Below are 24,570 nucleotides of genomic sequence, written 5' to 3'. Positions count from 1 at the left end.
TAACAATAACAATAATTAATTATTGATATTTAATAAAAATAATAATAATAATAATAATTAATTATTAATATTTAATAATAATAATAATAATAAATTAATAATAATAATAGTTAATATTTAATAATAATAATAGTAATTATACTAATATTAATAATAATAATACTTATAACTAATAATATTAATTATAATAACAATAATTGATTTTTATAATAACAATTAATATTAAGATAATAACTACTTCCTCCGTCCCAAAAAGAACGACCCATTTGGCCAAAATTTTGTCCCAAAAAGAATGACCCATTTGCATTAAAACACCACCAATTTGCAACAATATTTGTGCAAAATTAGCTTCCCCATATAAAAATTTCATTTTCCATGTTATTTTATTACTTTTTCTCTCTATTTTTTTACAAACCTCATGTAAATTTATCTTTCCAATATACTTTTACTTCTTTTTACTTAACTTCCTTAACCCGCGTAATCAACCCAAATGGGTCGTTCTTTTTGGGACGGAGGGAGTAATATTTAAAGATAATACTAACTATAAATTTTTAATAATAATAATATTTAATAATAATAATTATTATAATTAATATAATAATAATAATAATTAATATTTAACTTTAAAAATTTAATGATTATAATAATAATAATAATAATAATAATAATAATAATAATAATAATAATAATAATAATAAATAAATACTACTACTACTAATAATAATAATAAATATTTAATAATAATAATAATCAAATCTGCTCTGCTCTGCTCTGCTCTGCTCGGCTCGGCTCTGCTCTGCTTTGCTCTGCTGAAATCTGTTCTGCTCTGCTTTGCTCTGCTGAAATCTGTTCTGCTCTGCCCAGAAGCTCAAAAGAACAGGGCCTTACCCCACTACCTTTATATTTTATTACTTTCTCCTAAAACTTAAAAAAAAAAAAAACAAGTGTTGCGAGTATTTACTATTTAGACCATTCGATAGACATTTATGGTTTCTACTTTCTAGCGGTTCGTGCCAAATTGCAAGGTTCAAATGTAAGAATATTTGTGTGCTTTCAAGACGACAAGGCAAGCAACAGAAACGCAAAGGAGCAGCAAGGCAGACAAACAGTCATCAGTCTCTCTCTCTCTTCACACTAGCCCTGCAATTTGCGCGCGCAAACCAGGTACCTTCTATTTTTGATTAATTTTGGGTACAATCTTGCATTTTCAACTAGTTTATGCTTTGAATTTTTCTGGGTTTTCTTGACATAATTCCTCACTCAATTTTTCTTCTGGGGTTTTTCTGGGTTTGTGTTTCTCAAGGGTTTCAAGAAAAAAACAGCGAAAAAGCTGGGAATTCACATGTACAGGTTAACAATGAAAGCGGTTGCTAGTTCAATGCCGCTGTCACTTCCAAAATGGCGCCCAGTTGTTCTTCTTCTACCTTCTTCACTCCACAGTTGCTCGTCTCTTCGTTCTTCTTCACTCCCAATGTACTCTCTCTCTCTCTAACTTTTGATTTGCTTTAGTCAACATTGTGGGGTTTTATGCAAATTATGAAATGGGTAATAATTGTTTGTTGGTCTGTTCAGCTTATTTTGTTGGGTTAATATATGTTTAAGGGAAAATTGGTATTGTATTAGTCAAATTATTAGGAGCAGGGTAGTTTGTGTGTAAGGATTTAATTTTGTTTGGGAAACATTTGCACTTGTTTGGCTAAAATTGAAGTACAGTATTTGTGTTGATACTTGTGTTAAGAGAGTGTATAGGATTTGTTGTGTTATGAGAGTGTTGCATAGATGTATGTTTCATGTTGGGTTTTTGTTATTGTTATATACAATGACTTGTTATTTACTGTAAAACGGCCTAAACGGGTATTATTCAAGGCGGAGTTTGTAGAATCTAGCCGTTGAGATTGAGGGAGAGGTGAATTCTAGTTCCAGTATGAGTATATAAGAAGTAGGATTGTATTATACTTATTTATACTATTATTGAGAAATGGATTAAAGTGAGCAATGTCAGTCTGTGAAAGTTTTTTAAAAAGTTTTTACTGCTTTGGGAGAGATATGACTTAAAAACAAAGTCTTGCAGTCGTTTCCTGACCGGTCTAGTTGTTATTCTACATAGGAAAGTAGATAGTGTATTCGGGCAATGTAGAATGTTGGGCGTTGTAGGTACGAGGAGCTTTTTTGAGGTAATCGAGATAGGTGGATCCGTGGATGGCATAAATAAAGAGTACTTTGGTAGGAACTAGGAAGCAATTGTAGTTTTTTGCTGCTAGTTTTTACAAAGATCTATGATAAGTATATGTACAATTATTTCGGATATAGTAACACTAACACCTGAGGGTGATTAGCCGGGATGGCAATTGGAAATCAGCTAATAAATAAGTTTGAACTGTGGGATCAAATTACCTATAAGCATTTTAAAATAAGATGTACTATGTTAAGAAGCAATTGCAACAAGTACAAAAATACCTATTCAACTGACATCTGTCAAATCTTAAACCTTTTTATCCTAAGTTTGACATCTAATTGTTTGTCATCAAAATTATGTCAAAGGTTTAAATGGGTCATATTTTTTTTGTACATTTGTCTTTATTCGACTCATTGTTTTCTTTTCTTGTTTTGTTCCTTGAAACGAAAAGATGTATGATGACATTCACTTTTACCTTCTTCCCCTTCCTCCTCTCCCCTTCCAAATAGGGGGAAAAAAAAAAGAAAAGAAATTTGATTTGTGCTATTGCTTAGTTGCAGAAGCAGACAGAGTGAAGGAGTGCAATATTACAGAGATAAAGAAGCTCTGAAAGGAACAACTAGGAAAAACAAGAAAGCTAAAGAATGGAAAGATGTTCTGAGCGAAAAGGACAATTCCCATGTTTTCTGGTGGAAAGAGGTCCTTAGCTATGTGCTTTCTCATTGACATTCATCCCTGCCCATATACATGTCTCTGATGTCTACACTTGTTTACACGTGCACACAAATTTGTATATTTCAACACTTTTATGCATTTCTTTATTTATACATAGCTTACATCTATATTCTTCCGTGTTCCTATGTTGTAGAAATTAGGTGCATGCAGGAAACCTTCAACAGTTCAACTTATTAAGAGACTTGTCTACTCAAACTTGCTTGGGTTGGATGTTAACTTGAAAAATGGGAGGTAAGCTAATATAACTGTCAGTTATTAACTGATTGTTTTTTCTGAACTTTGGCATTTTTCTTTGTGAAATTAAATTTCTTAGATAAATGCTTTTCTGTTGCTTGTATTAGATGTTGACTGGAAGTTAGGGGGTAAGTTTGGAATAGTAGATTCCATTTTGTTTTGGTTCCACATTTATATCTGTTTTTTTGGTGACTGATTTTTGAATAAATCATATATAGATCCTTGTCATCAGAGGAATGATGACAAGTTGTTCAGCCTTTATATACTTACATGGAATACCTTTTCTTTATGCAGTTTAAAAGAAGGGAACCTTAACTGGGAAATGTTACAGTTCAAGTCAAGGTTTCCACGTGAAGTTCTGCTATGTAGAGTATGCCTTCATCTGATTTACTGCCCTTGTTGTTATCACACTTAGCTTCATAATCCTCTGCAGTGGTAGGTTAACTTATACCTTCTTTCCATTTCCTTTTTTCAGGTTGGGGATTTTTATGAAGCCATTGGTATCGATGCTTGTGTTCTTGTTGAATATGCTGGCTTAAATCCATTTGGTGGCTTGCGCACGGATAGTGTTCCAAGAGCTGGCTGTCCTGTGGTGGTATTGAAATGACTTCTCTTTTTGTTCCTGATAATTTCATCATCTCATGCTATGTGGGAGCACATGACATAGCTTCTACTTTGTTTTAACTGTTACTATAGTAGCAGGATTGCAGGAATGTGAACTAATTTGAAACCTGTGTTTTATTCTGGATACTGTCCAGCTTATTCAGTGCTTTGTTAAAAGGAAAGGTCCCTCTGTGTCTTTTCCTTTTCTTTTCAGTACTAAGACTACTAACTGGTAGAGACGTAGAGTCGTTTCATGATTATCTAGTTTCCAAAATAAGATATATCTATGTTTATGTTATATTTTGTATTGCTGTCAAGTGGGCTTATTCCCTTGCCTTTATTTTTACTCATTTAATACTAAGAACAAATGGGTTTTGAACATGCTGTGTTTTATAAGGACATCTCAGAATAAATAGAAGCCTTTTGGGGCTTATAATTATATCCTTCAGAAAGGGCTAGCTCATAGCCAATTTTTTCACTTCTCCCTATGATTAATTCAGATATGTCAGAAAATAATGTTTCATAAGACCCTTTTATTTTATTTTATTTTGAGGAAAATGTTCATAAGACTAAAATTTATTTATACCTCTGTCAAATATGGAGGTTTGTAAAGATATCTTTATTTTACTCTGGCATTGCTGTGAACTTTGCATGCTTGATAATTCAGCACCCCCCCCCCCAAAAAAAAAAAAAGTGTTTATTTGCCTGGGGATAATTTACTGATTCTTTAATGGAAATCTCTACTTTCTTTATTTGGGTTCTCAAGTGAATTTATCTCTTTTTGTCTGCATGCCAATTCTCCTATGAGATTTACTGTATATAATGTACTTTTGCAGAATTTGCAACAAACATTGGACGACCTGACTCGCAATGGCTATTCTGTTGTGAGTATTCTAAATACTATTGTATTGTTTAAAGCTGTCTCCATTAACATTAATAGATCTACATATAGTCTCATATTTAATCCATGAAGAAGTCAAAAGCTTATTACATGAATGGCTCTACTAGCCTGCTAAGTGTTCCAATGACATACTTGTCTTTAACTTATCCCTTGCTGTGTTTAGGACTTTAGGGTCTTTGTCTTTTGTAGAATTGAAAAACTAAGAGCAGAAGAATTGTCTTCTGTTTATATTGTACTTTAGGTTAGTTGACTGACTGTACATACCAGTATTTATTAATTCCATATAATTGCCTGAAAGTTTCCTTCAAAAATTTTCCTTTTGAAATTACTTTAAATTAAAAAAAAAATGTACAATTATTCTTAAAATATGAGTTATGTTATGGCACTCCACATGAAAGGCATATAAGAATCTGAATTGAATTGGAAAATTTTTATGAGTTGCTCACCTGGTATTTTTTGTATAATTTGATTAGCCAAACAATTTGGTTTTCCTTTGCAGTGCATAGTTGAGGAAGTGCAGGGTCCAACTCAATCTCGTTCTCGGAAGGGTCGTTTTATATCTGGGTATATATATGTATATGATATTTTGGATTCACTTTTCTTTTTCCAATCAATTATTTCTGAGTTTGCTTTACTGGCTTTTCCTTTATGGGCCTTGTGGCGCCTTTGACGAGGAGTCGTTTAACATTGTTATGCTGTTCAAGAATCATGTCATATAACTGACTACTGTTGTTGGTTGAAACCTATGGATTTTGAAGGGACAATCACTTTAGTTAAGTAGGTAATGTGATTTTGAAAAAGGTGTCAAATCCCTTGTGAATCATGAAACCGCTTAAAAAGTTAAAAAGTAGTAATGGTCTGATATTGGGGTTTGAATTTTCCATTGTTATGCACAATCTTTGTACTCCCTTGCATTGCATGAGGAACATGAGGTCCATGACTGACAGTTTTGTCTGGAAGTGGTATCACAGAATACATTGAGTTGTCTCTATTTTTTACAGAAACTAGGATATATATATAAGGTTGAAAGTAGCTCTCCCTAATGACGACATGTTATATTTTTTCACTACTGTGCCAAAAAGAGGTTGGAAAAGAATGTCACCTCTCCCTAGTTGGGATGCTGTTGTTTTCAAGTCCTCTATTTCAAATGGGCAAGTTTTAGTGTATTTTTTTTTTTTTAGAGAGAGAGGGAGAGAGGGAGAGAGAGAGAGAGATTGCCTGGAAGGAGCAAATTAGCAAAATGAACATCTTGTTATATTGCTTTCATTCCTTGAATTTCATCCTTCACATTTGCAAGAAAAGTTGTTAGCCAATGAGATGGTTTCTGTGGCATGACTTCATCTGCACTTGGGGTGGTGGTTGTCTTGAAAGCATCAATTATTTACCTATTAAAAGATCCTTGCTGATGATAGGATGCCTGCTGGTTATCAATATTTTCATAATCCCATTCTTAGCTAAAGTTCCTCCTATGTCCTGTTTTGTCTGTGACTTTCTACCCATTATTGCTCAACAGCAAAGGTTGCTTTTCAGAGGTGCATGAATATATTGGTCAAAGGAAATGGATGTCTGTGTATGTTGTCTTAAGCTTGGATTTGCTGGGTTTCAGTGTGAGCTAACTTGTTTTTGATGCTTAGGCACGCCCATCCAGGAAGCCCATATGTATTTGGCCATGTTGGGGTTGATCGTGACCTTGATTTTCCTGAACCAATGCCTGTTGTTGGTAAGAGAGAAGTTGAATATGTTAATTATATCTTTGTTTGGTTGTGCTATGTCAAGATAACTTTTTTTGAAACACTTTGGTAGTGCCTTTTAGTTTTGGATTGAAGTTCAAAAATAATAATGAATATGGTGGACTAGCTCTTACTTCAGTTAATGATGCTGTAGCTCCTGTTCTTGTTATACTTTTTTCTTTTGAGTGGGTGGTCTGGGTTAAAAACTTAAAATTTCCTGTTAAGTGTACTGTTTTTGGATATCTTTCTTTCTTTGGTTGGCATCTTGGTCAAAATTATTCTTCCCCTTGTTGAATTTTTTCTGCAACCTATTGAGACTAATGATTTACTGAGTATTTGATTTGATTTCTGTTTTCAGGGGTGTCTCGTTCTGCAAAAGGCTATTCTTTAACCTCAGTCTTGGAGACTTTGAAAACATTTTCTGTTGAGGATGGCTTAACTGAAGAAGCCTTAGTCACAAAGCTCCGCACTTGTCACTGCCATTATTTGTTTCTCCACAAATCATTGAAGCACAACTCTTCAGGTGTGCATCTTTGCCTTCAAGTCATGTATTTATATGTGAATATCCTATTCTCATGCCTTGTATTCAGATGCTCCAGTTGTGGTGTTAATATCGCTGATGCTTTGCTATCCTTTTGCTCTAGGTTTTAATTTCTCTAGAACATACTTTGCAGAGTTGATGAACACATCCTTTTTTGTTTGTAATCTTCAATGATACTTTATCAATCCCCAATAGTGCTTACTCTTGACATACACTTTGTATTTGGGTTTGATTTGTCGTCTATGGACCACTTATATTGAAGTAATTGGATAAACATTATTCAAGTCATATTATACGTAGTAGTAAATAGCTATTGATTTTAGAAGCTATTGACAGTTGTTGAATGAATTAATGTCACCAATTTCCCTAATTACAGAATCAGATGCTTCATGCTTCCCTTGAAGAACCAATAATTATTCTTTGTTTTTTGGTTCTTTAGCCCTCTGTAAACTAATCAGGGTTTAAGGGTACATGCACTTTGAGTCACGATCTTGCCAGTTGCAGGATCATACTGGGTGGTGATTTTGGCTTCATTATTATAGGGTATTTTGGATGGAAATTTTTATGAAATTAAATTTTAGTTTTTACAATTGAACAATTCCTTTTCTCACATGAAGATGCTTTGATTCAGGAACTTGTCGCTGGGGAGAATTTGGTGAGGGAGGATTGCTGTGGGCAGAATGCAGCTCTCGATACTTCGAATGGTTTGAAGGTGACCCCGTCAAAGAGCTTTTGCTCAAGGTTGATTGCTTGAAGAAGCTAATGACTGGATATCTTATGCCTATCCTTTTGTTAGTTCTGTATGATGTTTTTCTGTGTTATGTTTAAGCTTAAGTTAACATGCAGGTGAAGGAGCTTTATGGTCTCGAAGATGTAGTTGTATTCAGAAATATAGCCGTTCCTTCTGAAAAAAGGCCCCGTCCTTTACACCTTGGAACTGCCACACAGATTGGTTGGTGCAATTTGTAATATTATTTAGCTCTTGACTTTCTCTCTCTCTCTCTCTGTTTTTTTTTTTTTTTTTTTTTTTTGGTCATGTATATTTTTGATGTCTTCAGGTGCCATACCAACAGAAGGTATACCTTGTTTGCTAAAAGTGTTACTTCCATCAGGTTGCACTGGTTTGCCCCAATCGTAAGTAGTTTATTTTCTTTATGTTGTTGAATCATTGTTCATCTTATGTAATTTGTCGGTATGAAAAATCTGCCTTCTACTTTTTAGAAACATGAACTGGAATGCTTTTTGAAGGTTTAGGGCTTGTATGGATTTGCTTCCTTTTTAATTGCCCTGAATCTTTTCAATATAGTGATAAAGTGTATAATTGATATAGCTTTAGCCTTGTTTTACCAAACGAATCTCTTATCTTATAAATTTAAGCATGCACTGATGGTCATCCAGTTTCTTCACAAGTCTTTTTTTACTGGCCCCAACCAATCCTTACCTTGTGGGATTATAGCTTTATTGGGATTTTGAGTGCTATTATCTCAAAATTGAAAATTTTGTTTCAGGTATGTTAGAGATCTTCTTCTTAATCCTCCTGCTTATGCTGTAGCAGCTACAATTCAAGGTATGTAGATATAGGCTTGAGGCCATGAAGTAAGACTTGGGGTAACCAGCTGCCAACGTATATTTTTGGCTTTCAAATGGCTGGATTGATTGTTTTTGATTCATTGAAAGAAATATATTGAAACTAACATGTAAACTAATATGTCAGTGCTTGTTATAATAGTCTGATAGAATGCCTGTACACTGCAATGTCATTGAATTGCTAAAACAGACTCTATTAAGTACTTTGCAAGTACCGTAGAGTTTATTATACTAATGCATCAACATCAACACTAACATCAACTTCTATATTATGTCAATGCTTTGAAGACACTCCCACCTATTGCTAGGTTTGAGGGGTTGGATGTATGCCGCCCTACCCCTATTTTATTATAACTGAGAGGTATTTTCCATTTGACTCTTGATCTAAAATTAACAAATGTCAGTAGTTTCAGCACCCAGTATTCTTTTCATTACCCCATCTGAATTAGAAGCAGATACTTTGATTTAATATATGATTTACACTTATGAAATTATCTAAGACCTTATGGATTCTCTATGATGTAGCTGTCTAATGTACCTCTAAATTATTTGCAGAAATATGCAAACGCATGAGCATTGTGACATGCTCAATACCTGAGTTCACATGTGTATCATCTGCAAAGGTTATCCTCTAGTCTCCTTAATATATGATTTATCCATTTGTACTGATTTAGCATTATCTCTAGGCTTCTGGTCTGGTAAATATCCGAAGTTTCCCTCATTGTTCATCATTTCTGTCTTGACTTTGTATTCATCTGCCTATATGGTTTATCTAGTTAGTCTTGTTAAACTCAAAGATTTTTGTAGATTCTATGTCCATTCTTCTGTCTTAAAGTCAAAACATGTGGTATCCCCCATCCCTGGGAATGCAGTAAGCTAATCAATACATTTACAACTAGGATCTAATTGAAATTGTATATCTTAGTCTGAGGATACATCTTAGTCTCCTACACTCATCCTTGCCTCAAGGAAGAGCCTGTGAGAGGCTATGTGTCTACTTCAGAAGCGATTTGTTTCCACATGTTTAAGTGATCCGCATGGCAATCATAAAAGAGTATAGGATGCAAAACTTCAGCTTTAAAATCAAAACATTCATTTTCAGAATACAGAGCTACTGAGCTACACATTTAATGACTATATGAGTGATGTGCATGTAATGTGTGATGACTCAAAAGTCACTGATGCAGTGCATTGCAAAGTATTTAAAATAATCAAGTGTATGGTGCATATGCTCCTTAAATGCGTATGTACCATCAACACATCTTTATACCCATTTTCTGTGTTTGTTAGACACAAACTAGCTGTGGACCTTTCATAGAATTGCATGCTGCAGGTGCTCTAATAGACTACTGCTTTGTTCTTTTCTAGATGTGAGTGTTTCTCCAAGATATGATATGTAGGGTAAGCGGTAACCAAATAATCTGTAAGCAGTAATGGCTTGCTTAAATTGCAAACCCTCTTTTTTTTTTTTCTTTACCTGTCTTCTTGATATTGATCTGCTGCATAGAACCTTCTTCCTTTCTGTATATAAACATATGCATGTCTGTATGATTGTATCCGTGCATCAGGCATCTCATCATCTTTTTTTCCTTTCTGAAAGTGCTTGTTTTTCCATCCACTCTTTTGAGCAAGATATAGTTGGATATCTAATTGTGGATTTTTCATCTGCAGCTTGTCAAGTTACTAGAGCTGAGAGAGGCTAATCATATTGAGTTCTGCAGAATAAAGAATGTTGCTGAAGAAATATTGCAGTTGCATGATAAATATGAGCTTCGTGAGGTCCTCGAATTATTGATGGTTCCTACTTCGGTGGCAACTGGATTGAACCTCGAATTTGACACACTAGTGAGTTTGCAAAAGATTATCTTTTTCAAAAGTGACTACTTATATTATATGCTCTTTTATGTTTTTGCAATTAAAATTAGGAGCTGACTAAGAATATGATACAATGGATTGGAATTTATACTACTTGAAGACAGAAGGAAGCTGCCTCTTTAATGGACTAGTCCTAATTGTGGGGCATAGTGTCTGAACTGTTAATCTGAAAATGTAGATGTTACGGATCTAGCTTTTTGATGTTACAGGCATAAATGCATAATTAGTTGCACTGGTAGGGACTGATGTGAAGCTGAATGAAAAGATATTTAGTCAAATAGGCAACCTTTAAGTTGATATCAAAATGAAATGAATTGATGAATTGTCTTTTGAAAACAGATCTTTATTTTTATTTTGGGTGAGGGGGATGTAGTATGTCAACCATTGAACTGGCACTCCGAATTTTTGCTATGCTAGCTAATAACTTTTATGGAATTTGTATTTCCTCATGAGTGTTGGTTTTGTTGGCTAACAGTTTTTTTTTTTTTTTTTTTTTAATATGTTAAATTTTCTTCCAGGTTAATGATTGTGAATGGGTGTCACGTAGAATTGGTGAGCTTATTTCACTAGATGGTGAACTTGAGCAACAATTAAGTTCTTTCCCGCATATTCCAAGTGATTTTTTTGAAGACATTGAATCTTCTTGGAAAGGGCGCGTGAAAAGAAAGCATATGGAAGATTTTTATGAAAAAGTTGATGAAGCAGCCAAGGTCCTTGATATGGCGGTAGGTGCATATATCTCCTGGATTTTGATTGTGCTCTTCCATAGCTGTCTTTGTTTCACAATACTTCATTTGTTGGATTCCAAATTCTGCAATGAAGTCTGGATGGTGTACGGAGACAGAATCACAAAATATTGACCGTTCTGATAAATGATACTCTAACGGTACATTATTCAGGCTTGTTACCAATTCCTGCTATTGTGCTCTTTCATAACTACTCTGTATGGATTTTATGTTTAGTTAGACTAAATTTTACAATGCTCTCAGGAGCATGATGCTCATCATGATCACAATAGAACATGCAGTTTAAAATTTTTAGAAAATAGAGAAATTTGTTTGCATGGTTAATTTTTTTTTTTCTTTCTAAAATATATGTACATATTCTTCTCAACACAATTACATATTATGCACATAAACAAATTGATATTGTTGCTGTTGAAAAAATACGCAATAGCAATTTAGTAAAAGTGAATTTGACACGCTGCAATGTTATTCTGGTTGCAGCTGCATGTTCTTTATACGCACTTCCTTTGCATCATACATTCATTCTCTTTCTATCATACGGGGATCATGATGTAATTTGAGCAAAGTCATGTTTAAATTTATGTGTCAAGACGTGATTTCTCCGAGAAAAAAAGTATATGAAACCATCAACCAAGCTCCTTGCATGAGGATTCTACTTTTGACAGGGGGTTAAATCTTAATTGTTTGTATCCTTGCTCCTGTGACCAAAGAATTGAATAGCACTCCAGTTTGCCTTGGATTGGAGTATACAAACACATTTAGGATTGTTAGTGGGGATGCTTATTGTAGCTGTCATATTTTAGAGCTCTGTCCTGCTAATTTGGGTTAAATGCATCTATTCATCACTCCACATGACTCAATTGCTGTTGTCTTTTTTGTATTTGTTACAGTTTCTAAACGGAATTTACAGACTTACAGCATAAGATACCTTCCAATGACCATTTGTGCCTTTTCATAATTTAGGTATCGGAGGATTTTCTACCCATTATTTCAAGGATAAGAGCTTCTATAGCGCCACTTGGGGGGCCAAAGGGTGAAATTCTTTATGCTCGAGAACATGAGGCTGTTTGGTTTAAAGGAAAGCGGTTTGTACCATCAGTATGGTCTGGGACCCCAGGGGAGCAACAAATTAAACAGCTGAAACATGCATTAGATTCGAAAGGGAAGAAAGTCAGTGAAGAATGGTTTACCACGACAAAGGTGGAGGATGCATTGATGAGGTTTGCTTCTGATTTGTAACTAGAATTGAATAATGATGTTTTTTTTTTTAAAAATCATGGAATAATGATTTAACATTGAAAAATGCTTAAGAAATAAGTTTTGGGTTTCAGGTACCATGAAGCTAATGAAAAGGCTAGAGCCAAAGTTCTTGAACTGCTGAGGGGTCTGTCTGCTGAGTTGCAACATAAAATTAATGTTCTTGTCTTTGCATCCATGATGCTTGTTATTGCAAAGGCTCTATTTTCACACGTCAGGTTAGTGTTGCAGAGTTGCACATTCTAGACTCTTATTATCTGTCAGTACTCTTGCTATCTTTCAAAGCAGTTTAAATTTTCCTTAATAGTTGACTTAGGATGGTATTCCTTGGTTGATGTAATTAATGGCTTTATCAAGTCTTTTTGCTAGGGAATCTTTATTGCTAAGGTGTATGACTCTTATATATGTGTCTCAGGACATTTGGCAAAAGTGATAATATGAGCACTGTTTATGCCAGGCAGAGAGATTGAGCTTCATATTTAATAAAATTTAAACCTTCTGGCATTTAACATCTACTAGTTGTTGCCCGTCCAAAAAAAACATCTAGTCGTTTTAACCAGCCAGTTGCAATGTCTTCACAGTTGATCCTTGATACATGTGTAACTGAGTTTCTTTTTATTTTTATCTTAGCAAAATTTCTAATATTAGGACTACGTTTTTGCCATCTGAGAGCTGGAAAATTTGGACACCAGATCAAGTAATGCAACTAATACATGCCAATCATTATTTGTATTTGCAGTGAAGGAAGGAGAAGGAAATGGGTCTTTCCTACGCTGGTGGAATTTAGCAGCTCACAGGTAGTATTCCTGATTCCGATGACCCCTCCCCCCCCCCCCCCCCCTCCCCTAAAAAAACAAAGAAGAATCCCTCCTTCCTTCTCCTACCCTTTCCTGAAGTACTGATCCTTCCTCTTGCCAACTGGGTCTTTGATGTATCCATGTCTGTATACAGAATGGAAAGCTGGATGGTGAATCCTTAAGCATGGAGATGACTGGTCTATCCCCGTACTGGTTTGATATAGCTCAAGGCAATGCAGTGTGCAATACTGTCAACATGAAATCATTATTCCTTCTAACAGGACCAAACGGAGGTGGTAAATCAAGTTTATTGAGATCAGTCTGTGCAGCCGCTTTACTTGGAATATGTGGGTTTATGGTTCCTGCAGAGTCTGCTTCAATCCCACATTTTGATGCTGTTATTCTTCACATGAAATCCTATGATAGCCCTGTTGATGGGAAAAGCTCTTTTCAGGTATGTCACCTGGGATATCTATAAAATAGAAGATTTTAAAGAATAAATACCTAGTGGCTAGTCTGCAATTACATTCAGTTGTTTATGCCTGGACTGCAATCAAATTTCTGATTTAAATGAAATTTTTGAATACAAAAAATTCAGATAGAAATGTCAGAGATGCGTTCACTACTATCTGCAACAACTTCAAGAAGTCTTGTTCTCATAGATGAAATCTGTCGAGGAACAGAAACAGCAAAAGGAACTTGTATTGCAGGTAGTATTGTTGAAACTCTGGATGCAATTGGTTGTTTGGGCATCGTATCAACTCACTTGCATGGAATCTTTGATTTGCCACTGAGAAGAAGCAAATCTGTTAACAAAGCAATGAGTGCAGAATTTGTTGATGGTCAAACAATACCAACTTGGAAGTTAGTAGATGGAATCTGTAAAGAGAGCCTCGCATTTGAAACTGCCCAAAGAGAAGGGGTACCTGAAACACTAGTCAAACGAGCTGAAGAATTATATCTCTCTGTATATGCAAATGAGATGCCTTTGAAATATGACAAATCTGATTGTTTTGGCTCTACTGCTATTGTGAATAACTCTAATGAAGCTCACTGCGACATGAGTACTTCCTTAACCAACCTAAACTTGGCTACCCAAGTGGAAACTCTAAAAAGAGAAGTCTATAATGCTGTTACTGCCATATGCAAGAAGAAGTTGGCTGAGCTTCATAAAATGGCAGACTCGTCTCAAATTCCAGAGATTAATTGCATTTTTATTGCTGCTAAGGAGCAGCCACCTCCATCAACAATAGGTGCTTCAAGTGTTTATATCATGTTGCGCCCGGATAAGAAAGTATATGTTGGAGAGGTAAATTTATGCATTATATTATACAAAAATATTTGGAAAAAATAAATAGGCAATTAAAGGAGCTCTTTTTTTGGCTGAAATTCTAGTACTTGCCATTTAGGCAAAAACTTTACCAAGATATCATCCATTCCTAGCTTCATCATGCTGAAATCTTACATATATGTACTTCTGTAGATACTAGTATGTAAAAAAATCAACAAACCCTAATTTTTATTGAATTTCATGGTGCTGCAGACTGATGATCTCCAAGGTCGAGTCCAAGCACATCGATTAAAGGATGGCATGCAGAATGCTGCATTCCTTTCATTCGTAGTCCAAGGAAAGAGTGTAGCTTGCCAGCTTGAGACCCTTCTGATCAATCAGCTTCCGAAACGAGGTTTCTTCCTCACTAATATTGCTGATGGCAAACACCGAAACTTTGGTACATGTGATTCCATCTTAGAACCAGTTACTGTGTGTAAATGAATGTGCAGTTATCTCATTCAAAATTTTGGTTGGATTCTAGGGATCAAGGGGGTGTATATTGTATTGGCCCTTATGAAATGTATTTTGTATGGAAGGAGTAGGACTGTAGGACTGTAGGAGATGTATATTGTTCATAATTAACTGGCTGGTGGAAGCAACAATTTTGTTCATAATGCCGAGTTGCCCCACCAGTGCACTTCCTTACTTGAGTTGAAGCATTTATCTAGCAATGTTCCACTTCCATTTTGTCTGATTTGATTTCCTTTCGAAACTTCTAAAATATTTGTTTGAGGGTTTATTCTTACACAAGTATTAGGGACTCAGGGTATTGTACTTCGTGCAGTGGTCCTCTCTTGGTACTGAAAGAGTTCATCCGGTCACTTCCAATATTCCCAACCACTGCAAAGACCAAGCTAAAATTCTGTCCTCGACCAAGCCGCAAGGCATCATCCGATGCCAAAAGGCTAGGGTGTCTTACAAATTCCTAGCTAAACCCAGAAGTAGCATTCGTTTAGGATCAGACAACACAGGTACTTGTTATCACGCAATGTGTTAAAATCGGGTGAATTACTTTAGAGGCGGTGTGGTGATTGGCCATTTTTCTTTAAAAATAATTTATGGAAATAATGTTTTAAAAAATATTCCTGTGAATGGAGTTTATACCACAATTTTTTATTTGCGCAATCTAAATTTTTATTGCACTTTTTCTTTTTTATGACTAATTTATAACAAGGTTAGTGAATGGTGGTTAGAGCTTCCTTCCCGATTCCAGGAAATTTCGGGATCGATTTTCATCACCCGCCCTTGTGGCTCTCTAAACACCAAAAACAATAACAAGGTTGCACTTAAACAATAGCACCTGATGACATAATACTCCATTCTTTAGTCATCACGAGCAAATTGCAGCCCTATTAATATAGACCCAAGGCCCCTATTATTATATCCGCTATTAGTTGCCTTAAAGTTAGACAGTTAACAAGGCTCGGTTCAAGATAAATACGCAAACTTTGAGCAAATTTGAATTTTCACAACAGAAGAATTGGTTACGATGAATGCCACCTTTAGCTACAGCTTTGAGTTGACAGAATTATTCTAAATATAGATCAGAAATTACAGTACAAAACTGTTATTCCCAAATTGGAAACAACCTACCACATATCATAGCATGCTATGCAAAATTGTGCTTGGTTTCTCGGTCATCCTCCACATGAATGAATTGTAAGGATTTTATGCTCCCAGTACTTGGAGGGAGCTACTATTGAATATCGGCCATTGGGCTTTCATGCGACAATGCAGACTCAAACAGCAGCAGGAATTGAAGAGTCTACCGACTTCATCACCTGTTCACCCATCTCTTTGCATCCAACTAATTTCTGTAAGCAGTAGTCAATTACATATTAGTCATTAACTAAAGAAAGATTTACAAGAGAAGAAAAAATGTAATGATCCCAATAGTAAGTAATTAGTCATACATTATATTCAAATTTAGAAACTAATGTCACAAGATTTGTACATTGTAAAATGAATGCTTTCGCAAACCAGAAGCAAATGGACTTGTGTACACGACCTGATGATGTGTACCAATTTTTTAAACTAGCATTACCAATTTCATTATATAGTGTACATTGAAAAAGTTCAATTCAACTGCACCTTTTGTTTTATTTGAAGGAAGGAGAAAATAGAAAAGTGTAGTGTGTGAACTTGTGGAAAACCCGGCCGCTACACTACAATCCTCCCCCCCCCCCCCCCCCCAAAAGGCAACCAAAGAAAAAAAAAATTATATAAAATATAAAACTTACCAAGTACAATTCAATATACAACAATAATGTAAACATGCAGAATGTGGAATTTATATAACAATTCATTAAGTAAACATACATTTCCAGCTGAGTATATGTCACCAGTTCGGAATCCCCTATTTAGGGTCTCCATAACAGCTGCCTCAATCCTGTCTGCGGCCTTGCTTTCCCCAAGACCATACCGCAAAAGCATTGCAGCACTTAAGATCGTTGCCAATGGATTTGCCTTGTCCTTGATTTTTCAACAAGTCAAAATCAGTTTCCATTCTATATTTAAGCTAAATTAAGATTCAATAAGTCAAAAGTCCAACCTGTCCGGCAATGTCAGGAGCAGAGCCATGTATAGGTTCAAAAAGTCCAGGTCCCTATATAAATCACAAAACTAAGTCCTTAGTCATATAAAATAAATCCTAACTATTAAAAAACCAATTATTGGGAGAAAAAAAAGCAAAAAAATAGCAATTATTGACACCAAATTAGACTCCCATACCGATTGACCTATGCTTGCAGAAGGAAGCATTCCAATACTCCCACTAATCATTGAAGCCTCGTCAGATAATATATCACCAAATATGTTGTTGGTTAAAATAGTGTCAAACTGCACAAATAAATCAATCGACACTGTCAGTAATGGAGAAAAGAAAAGAGAGAGGAAAGAAAATAAGACTGTTAAATGCTTAGTGACTTTGGGCTGGTAAGGGTGAATAGATGAATAAAATACCTGTTTTGGATCACGAATAAGTTGCATTGCTGCATTATCAATATACATATGTGAAAGCTCGACATCAGGGTAGTCCACTGCCATATCCGTAACTCTTTTCCTCCAAAGCATAGATGCCTGACTAAATTGTATAGAAATGAGACTTAACAATAGATATGGTATAATAATTAGAAATTAACCTTATGAAAAACTTCACCGCAACATATAATCCGAAATATGTGCTTTGTAGGACTTAATGCAACCGAATCATGCACCAATATCTCTAAAAGTATTAAATTAGAAAGTAACAGTCTTTGTGCCTTTATGCCTAAATATATATATTTTTTTAAAAAAAAATTATTTACACCAAGCCTTTGTGGTTGCAATTGAATATTAGTAGAACAACTTGTTTACGGGAGTACGGGACTGGTAATTATTATACACTAGCTTGTCTGAGAATTACAGCAAAATCTGCATAAGGTCCATCAAGATGCAATGCTGACAAGATAGTGTCAAAACACAATAAGGCATCCCACAAATATTATATAGAAAATAAGTAAACAGCCCTTTCAAATTCTGCACAAAGAAAAGGTGCCTGATAGTAGTTATAACTCAGAACTTTCTAGCCATATTCATTCTATTCATTGGGTTTTAGAGCGCTTTATACCATACTGTCACTTGCCAGTATAGCTAATCCACATGATATGCACACAACAAAGAAAAATAAAAATAAAGTCACCCAAAAGACTAAAAAAATTCTTATTAGTCACCAGCACCACAAACCTCTAGAACATTGGCTTTATCAACAGAGCACAGTTTCCCACGCCTCTTTCTAGCAGTCTCAAAAGCAACACGAGCAATACGGTCAATCTGCCAAAAGAAAATTTTGATAAACAGTTTAATGGATGTGAGATCATGAATTACAGATATAAATGCAACATCATTGAAGAAGGGATCAGAGTACAAAAAGTCGCTATTCCCAACTCCAATAATATTTTTTCTTTGGGTGCTTAACTGCTAATATGTTAAACAAAAGAAAGTTGCATCCTATTTGCTCCAAGATATACATATAGATGAGCAAACATAACAGCACTATCATAAAGTCAGCGAGCACCATGGCACCATTCAGACTTTTTGGAAGAAGTCAACACATACAATTCACTACAAGAAGAAACTACTATGAGTTTATCATGACAAATGACATGTTCACATCAAGCAAATCTATTTCATCTTTAACTTATATTGAATTATATACACATTAACTATTAATTAAAAACATGACAGAAACAAAGACAGTTTAATCCAGTAAACAAGAACAAAATTGAAAAGGTAAGTTCAATTCATAGGTTTAATAATTACTACAATCTGATTTTTCTCAATCCACTGGCTGCCGCCTATGGACAAAACATGAACACATAACCCGAGACATAAACCATTTGCTATCACTGAATTAAGCAAATAGAGCCTGATTCCTAAATGAGAAGGATGGAGGTCAAACTACACTGCAAAAACAGTGTTCCCTAGCTAAATGGACATTTTACTCAGCTCTGCATAAGGGAACAGGAAACAACCCTGGTCTGCTATCATGGAGAAAGGAAATATGATGAAGATATTGAAGAAATAATAAACAAGGTGTTAGCAGTCAAAGTCTCTCCTTTAGTAGATTAGTAGACCTGTATTCCTAACAGTTTTCACTCAAACACACCTCAGCCCAAAGACAGGCCACCCCCCCACTAAACCTTATTTACTAGAAGGAAGAGCCACTGCAAATGAATGTCACTATCTCGTATACGTTGTTTTGGTCTTATAAATTTCACTTCATAATCTAGATGGAATCCTTTACCTTGTACTATATCTGACCAATTCTTCTATCTAAAAGGATTCAGAGTTCCTATTTCCCATTCCACCCAATTGTCTCTCCACTCTATGCCAAAGAATTTTTACAAAGAATCTGTGTGATAAGTCCATTTTGTTTTTGTGGGACAATTTTAAACATCAAAGACTACTTCTACAAAAGATAAAATTACCTTAAAGTTTACATAAAATCTGACTAGTAAAACATACCTGAGAAACAGAGTAGACCTCGGTATTGAAACCAATCTCCTCTCCCTTTTCATTCACACCAAAACCCCTAGGCTCCCCAAAATAAATACCTGAATTTAAAAACAGAAGTTTCAGAGAAGAAAAAATAATTACATCCACTAATGAAGTTATTTAGAAGCGCTTTCAGAATGAGTTCAACAATATAGGACTTTTACCGGCAGTAAGCTCCCTCACCACCATTAGATCAACACCTTCGGCTACCTCTCTCTTCAATGTGGTACAATCGATCAACTGGAAATCCAAAGCACCCATACATTAGGAACTTCAAAAATATTAGTAAAATTAAATAGCATCAAAAGTATTCTAGGAATTTGACCAGATATAAATAATGGTGTAGCCTCATCCTTTAGGAGCAAGATTTAATCTTACCCATAAAATAGCATTAGCCATAGAGTGCCTAATTCCGGAGCAAATAATTTTAATTTACACACAGCTACTACTTACCAGGCACACTTACAGAAAGCACTTAAATAACTTTTTCCCTCAAGAATTCACGAAGTGGTTTTTCTACATTAACTAAGGACAAACTTTAATGATTCTGTAATGGACTGACTTAGTATTTTCTGATTTAAAGACTAATTAAGAGATAAAAGCTTGATACTTTGGTTAATAATGGCAGAAATTGGATACAAAAGGATAGATTAATAGCTTAAGGCTATTACTCTCTTGACAAATTAAAGTTATCACTCTCCTAGTAACTTCAGGTTACTACTCTCAACATTTTTCCTCACAATTCACATGCTGTCCTACTGCATATACTATCCCCTATATATACTAAGGCCAAGTACTACTAACCTAAAAGTATTAGACTTCCCAAATCGCCCTTCCTAATGTTAGTTTATTACAGATTTTTGGACTACACTGGCCATAATTAAGACAAATCTGACTCGAGATAATGTAGGATGAAACAGTTCATAATATAACCTTTACATTCCTAAACTCGACAAACTATAGGTCACTTGCGTCACGCCGTCACATTATAAATTCTCATTGCTTTATATAGAAGTACATTAGAAGGTTTTTTTACCCTCGGGGTTCATAAGATATATGTCTTATTTCAACAAGGGATACAAAAATTCAGGGGTTAATGTTTCCCATCTCAACAGTAACCACTGCAGTATCTAGAACATTGCTCCTCAAAGTTGTAGTCTTTATTTACCAAAGTTATACTTGCCATAGAAAACAATGAAAGTTCATGCCTTGAGAGAAAAAAAGAGGGGAGTTGGGAAAGCCCATGAGCTTGATGTATGCAAGAAGTTTCAGTATAAATCAACAGAACAGTATTTTAAGAAGAAAAAAAAGTAACATAAATAAAATAAAACACCGAATATAAGCAAAAGAAACAGAAGAGCAACCTGAGGCAATACAGTAGCTGGCCTTAAATTTGCAAACACGTCAAGACCTGCTCGAAGCTGAAGCAAGCCGGTCTCTGGCTTCAACTTCTTTTCAAGTTTGTCCCATTTATACCTGATTTCCGACAGGGCCAAGTAACCCATCCTTATTTTCACATATTACAAGGGAGGGAAGCCAGAAAGAAAAAAAAAAAAAAAAAATTAAAACAAGTGAGAATGAATTTTACCCTCCAATAGCTCCAAGAAGAACAGCATCAGATTGTTTTGCTGCTGCAAGGGTCTCCTCTGGCAATGGAACTCCAGTGAGATCAAAAGCAGAGCCACCAACAGGCATCTCTTGGTACTTGAGCTCAATCCCTAAAATTGAAGAATACCAATGAACAAATTAAAGATTGACAGAAAAATACAATATGACCAAGTGAGAAAAAAAAAAACATTTCTGACAAGCATAATTTCAATTCTTTAATTTTTGACAAGTAAAAGCATAAGGCAGATATAGAAGTTAATCAAAAACATATAATAAGTTATCTAGTGTATAGATCGCGGGAGGTCCATCTGTACAGATGGAGTAGCCTTTTTAGAGAGGTACAGTTAAATCATTCATTATGTTAATCACAATTCACACACTGCAGAAATCTTGATGCTTTATAGTTTCACTCAACAACGTGCAAGTAGCAAACAGTAGTAGTATGATTTCACATGAAAACCTGATATTTTACAGAATGTCCTCAAAACCTTTATGAGCACACAAACATTTAAAAAATCGGATGTAAAATAATATACTGTACATCTGCTACAAAGTTACCTTGAATGAAAAATTACCCTTTAATGAATGAAAGTTACCCGGTTATCCTGATATAAATAAAAGTTATTTATGCTTTATTGATAAAAGTTACCCAAAAAAGTGTTAACTTTGACTAATCCAGATGAAGACAAGCTCAATCTGTCACCTTTAATCTTACATCAACACTTATATATAATTGCATGAGGGAAGCAACCTAAAACAGCAAACCCTTAAATACATAGAAACAAAGATAGCGATCCCTTCCACTGTTCCACCTAAGATTTGTTTGTGATCTTATCCAAAGAATACGTAGACCAACATTAGGAAGGGCATTTTGGAGTCTAATACTTTTAGGTTAGTAGTCCTTGACTCCTTGGCCTTAGTATAAATAGGGGATAGTATATGCACTAGGATATCATGTGAATTGTGAGGAGAAATGTTGAGACTTGAGAGTAGTAACCTCAAGTTACTAGGAGAGTGATAACCTAAAGTTATCAAGAGAGTAATAGCCTTAAGCTATTAATTTATCCTTCTGTGTCCAAATTCCGGCCATTATTAATCTAAATTCCAAGCTTTCATATTATTATCCATATAATATAAAAACCTGAATTTCAGTCTATTACAGAATACTACACCCTTCTACATCTCTAGCAGCTACGCATTCACCATAAACTTATCTTCTTTGGGCCTCTCCCTAGAAGTAACGGTAATGTCATCCTAAAGTGCTGCTAAACATAGATAGGACTTTACAAACATCCATGAACGACTATCATAGAACCAATGGTCATAGACCATACAAGAAAGATTGGATACTTTTAGAGCATACTAGAAAGATTGGATACTTTTATATAGCTTTGTACATGACATCTCAAACACAACTACTGTTAATAAAAAGAAATATCACTTCTTTGGTTAGTACAAATGTTATCTATATCAACAATCCATATCAACAAGAAGGAAGCCTTAAAAGTATAATGTCTAGAAAGGACAAGTGATCATTCATTATTGATAAATCGGGAATTTTTGTCAAGTGGGATTATGTAAAGTAATGAAGTTGTCCTAAAGTATGTACACTTGCACATAAATCACAAGTGTGCTCAATTTTTTATCAAACAAGCAACAAGGTATGCATGGGAAATCTAGAAACCCTCTTATCAATTCCTAAAACCTATCATTCTATCTCCCTAAACTTAACTTTTTCTAAAAACAAAATCATACACATATCAGTCATTCTTCTCCTACTAGAGTTCATAAAGTGAGAAGAAAATGATACACTACTATTGAAGGGAATGAATATCTCCTTTCTCATTTCCTCTGACTTGTTCTCTAGGTCATTTTTCCCTCTCTACACTACACACCAATCTAACTAATTATGAGTATATTATGCCTTTGTGTCCTACATGGCTACATATAACATTATAAACATTATACTGTAGAACACCAGCCAAAGAAAGCTCTCAATATCAAGATTAAAAATTTACACAACAATCATATTCGTCAAACCTTTATCAACCCAAAATCCATTAAATATAACCTTCATTCAAGCAATGACCAGTCCCAAAATTCCTATACCCTAACCCTTACTAGCCCCTACAAAATTCTCCTTTTCCTTAACAACCCCAGCTTATTATCCGCTAAATAATGAAGAGTACAACCACAATGCCGCAATCCGAAACCGAATTCTCAGCAATGAAGAATACATTAACAAAACCCCCACCCATTCACCCACCAAACACACATAATCAAGTGGGACAATCCCAACTTCAATGACAAAAAATTCACCTAACACACATTTCCAACTACATCAATGTATCCTACATTCCAACCATAATCAATAACCATTATAAGGGTTTCCAAAAATCACAAAGTAGTACAGTATAATAACTAAAACCCAATTCAATACAAGATAACAATAATAAAAAATTTAATTCAAAAGTAACAATAATCAAACAATAACAATGTTAAAACCTTCAAGAGAAGCGGCAAATTGAAGAACATCTTTAGAAATTGAGACAATTTCAGGGCCAATGCCATCACCAGGAAGAAGAGTGATGTTGTAGCTTCTTTTGGTGGGTGTTGCAGCAGCAGAACAACGCACAGTTGGGAATTTTGTGGGGTTAACTGTAGCAAAGGTTTTAGCTTTATGAAGATGAATTTGGGGTTTCAATGACGCCGCCAAATGAAGCTGTAAGTGGGTTGCTGCCATTGTTGGGGAGTCAAAGAGGAGAGAGAAAACTGGGTTAAGGGTATGAATGGGATTATGGGTAGTGAGAATGTGAGATGTGCTCACTTTTGTTTAAACTCTAAATTGGGTACCACTTCTTGTTTAAGGTTATTCACATGAACTAATTTTCTTTATCAAGGGGCACAATTGCACAAACAATGAACAATACCAAAGTAACCAAATTATGAAAGTATGAAACTACCAAAGTACCTTCTTGATTAGATTCTGCGTAAGTGTAACACATAACTTCGAATACAGTATTAGTTTATTGTCCTAAGGGGCCGTTTGGTTGGGGGTATTCAGGAAAGGGAATGGGAATCAACTAGCCCGATTCCCTTTGTTGATGTTTGTTTAGCACTTTCTTTCATTCCCTTTACCCCCTCCATTCCCCGAATTCCTTCTAAGTCCATTCCCCACCCCCCCTAGGTATTTCCATTCCATTCTCTAGCCACCCTAACACCACCACATCACCACCTTTACACCTACCAACACCACCGGAAACCAGCCCACCTACATACCTGACCACCGCCGACCCTACCCCGACCACCGCTGCCCCACCCCCAATCCTCGCCGCCCTCCCCTCCCCCGCAAAAACAACCACAACCCCCGCAAAATAACCACCACCACCCACCCAGCCCTCCCTATCACCGTT

General features: G+C 35.3%; 2 protein-coding genes across 3 annotated transcripts; one reads left to right on the top strand and one right to left on the bottom strand.

Moving 5' to 3' along the window:
* The first annotated feature begins 933 nt into the window (after positions 1-933).
* Positions 934-15,186, top strand: LOC145588065 (DNA mismatch repair protein MSH1, mitochondrial-like). Of its 2 annotated transcripts, none has more exons than XM_081644712.1 (23): positions 934-1,164; positions 1,304-1,473; positions 2,737-2,875; positions 3,045-3,142; positions 3,440-3,515; positions 3,621-3,740; positions 4,585-4,632; positions 5,149-5,213; positions 6,284-6,369; positions 6,738-6,902; positions 7,552-7,661; positions 7,767-7,872; positions 7,979-8,054; positions 8,429-8,487; positions 9,063-9,130; positions 10,179-10,352; positions 10,901-11,107; positions 12,092-12,348; positions 12,460-12,603; positions 13,125-13,182; positions 13,337-13,636; positions 13,781-14,491; positions 14,726-15,186. In XM_081644712.1, exons 2-23 carry the CDS (start codon positions 1,343-1,345, stop codon positions 14,954-14,956), a joined length of 3,429 nt encoding a protein of 1,142 aa, XP_081500838.1. In that variant the 5' UTR covers positions 934-1,164; positions 1,304-1,342; the 3' UTR covers positions 14,957-15,186. The 2 variants fall into 2 exon arrangements, with proteins under 2 accessions (XP_081500838.1, XP_081500837.1); XM_081644711.1 differs by having other exon boundaries at positions 2,731-2,875.
* Positions 15,187-15,942: 756 nt separating this feature from the next.
* On the bottom strand, positions 15,943-24,010 carry LOC145588064 (3-isopropylmalate dehydrogenase, chloroplastic-like). The gene is made up of 11 exons (XM_081644710.1): positions 23,663-24,010; positions 21,138-21,267; positions 20,914-21,025; positions 19,714-19,789; positions 19,520-19,608; positions 18,239-18,325; positions 17,477-17,593; positions 17,246-17,353; positions 17,067-17,120; positions 16,835-16,987; positions 15,943-16,329 (listed from the first exon to the last, which is right to left on the bottom strand). The coding sequence occupies exons 1-11, from the start codon at positions 23,898-23,900 to the stop codon at positions 16,255-16,257; spliced, it is 1,239 nt and encodes a 412-aa protein (XP_081500836.1). The 5' UTR covers positions 23,901-24,010; the 3' UTR covers positions 15,943-16,254.
* Positions 24,011-24,570: the final 560 nt, after the last annotated feature.

Source organism: Chenopodium album, chromosome 17, assembly GCF_948465745.1.
Source record: "Chenopodium album chromosome 17, dcCheAlbu1.1, whole genome shotgun sequence".
NCBI lineage: Eukaryota > Viridiplantae > Streptophyta > Magnoliopsida > Caryophyllales > Amaranthaceae > Chenopodium > Chenopodium album.
Note: the sequence above shows the minus strand (reverse complement) of the source record. Positions and strands in the feature narration are given on the sequence as shown.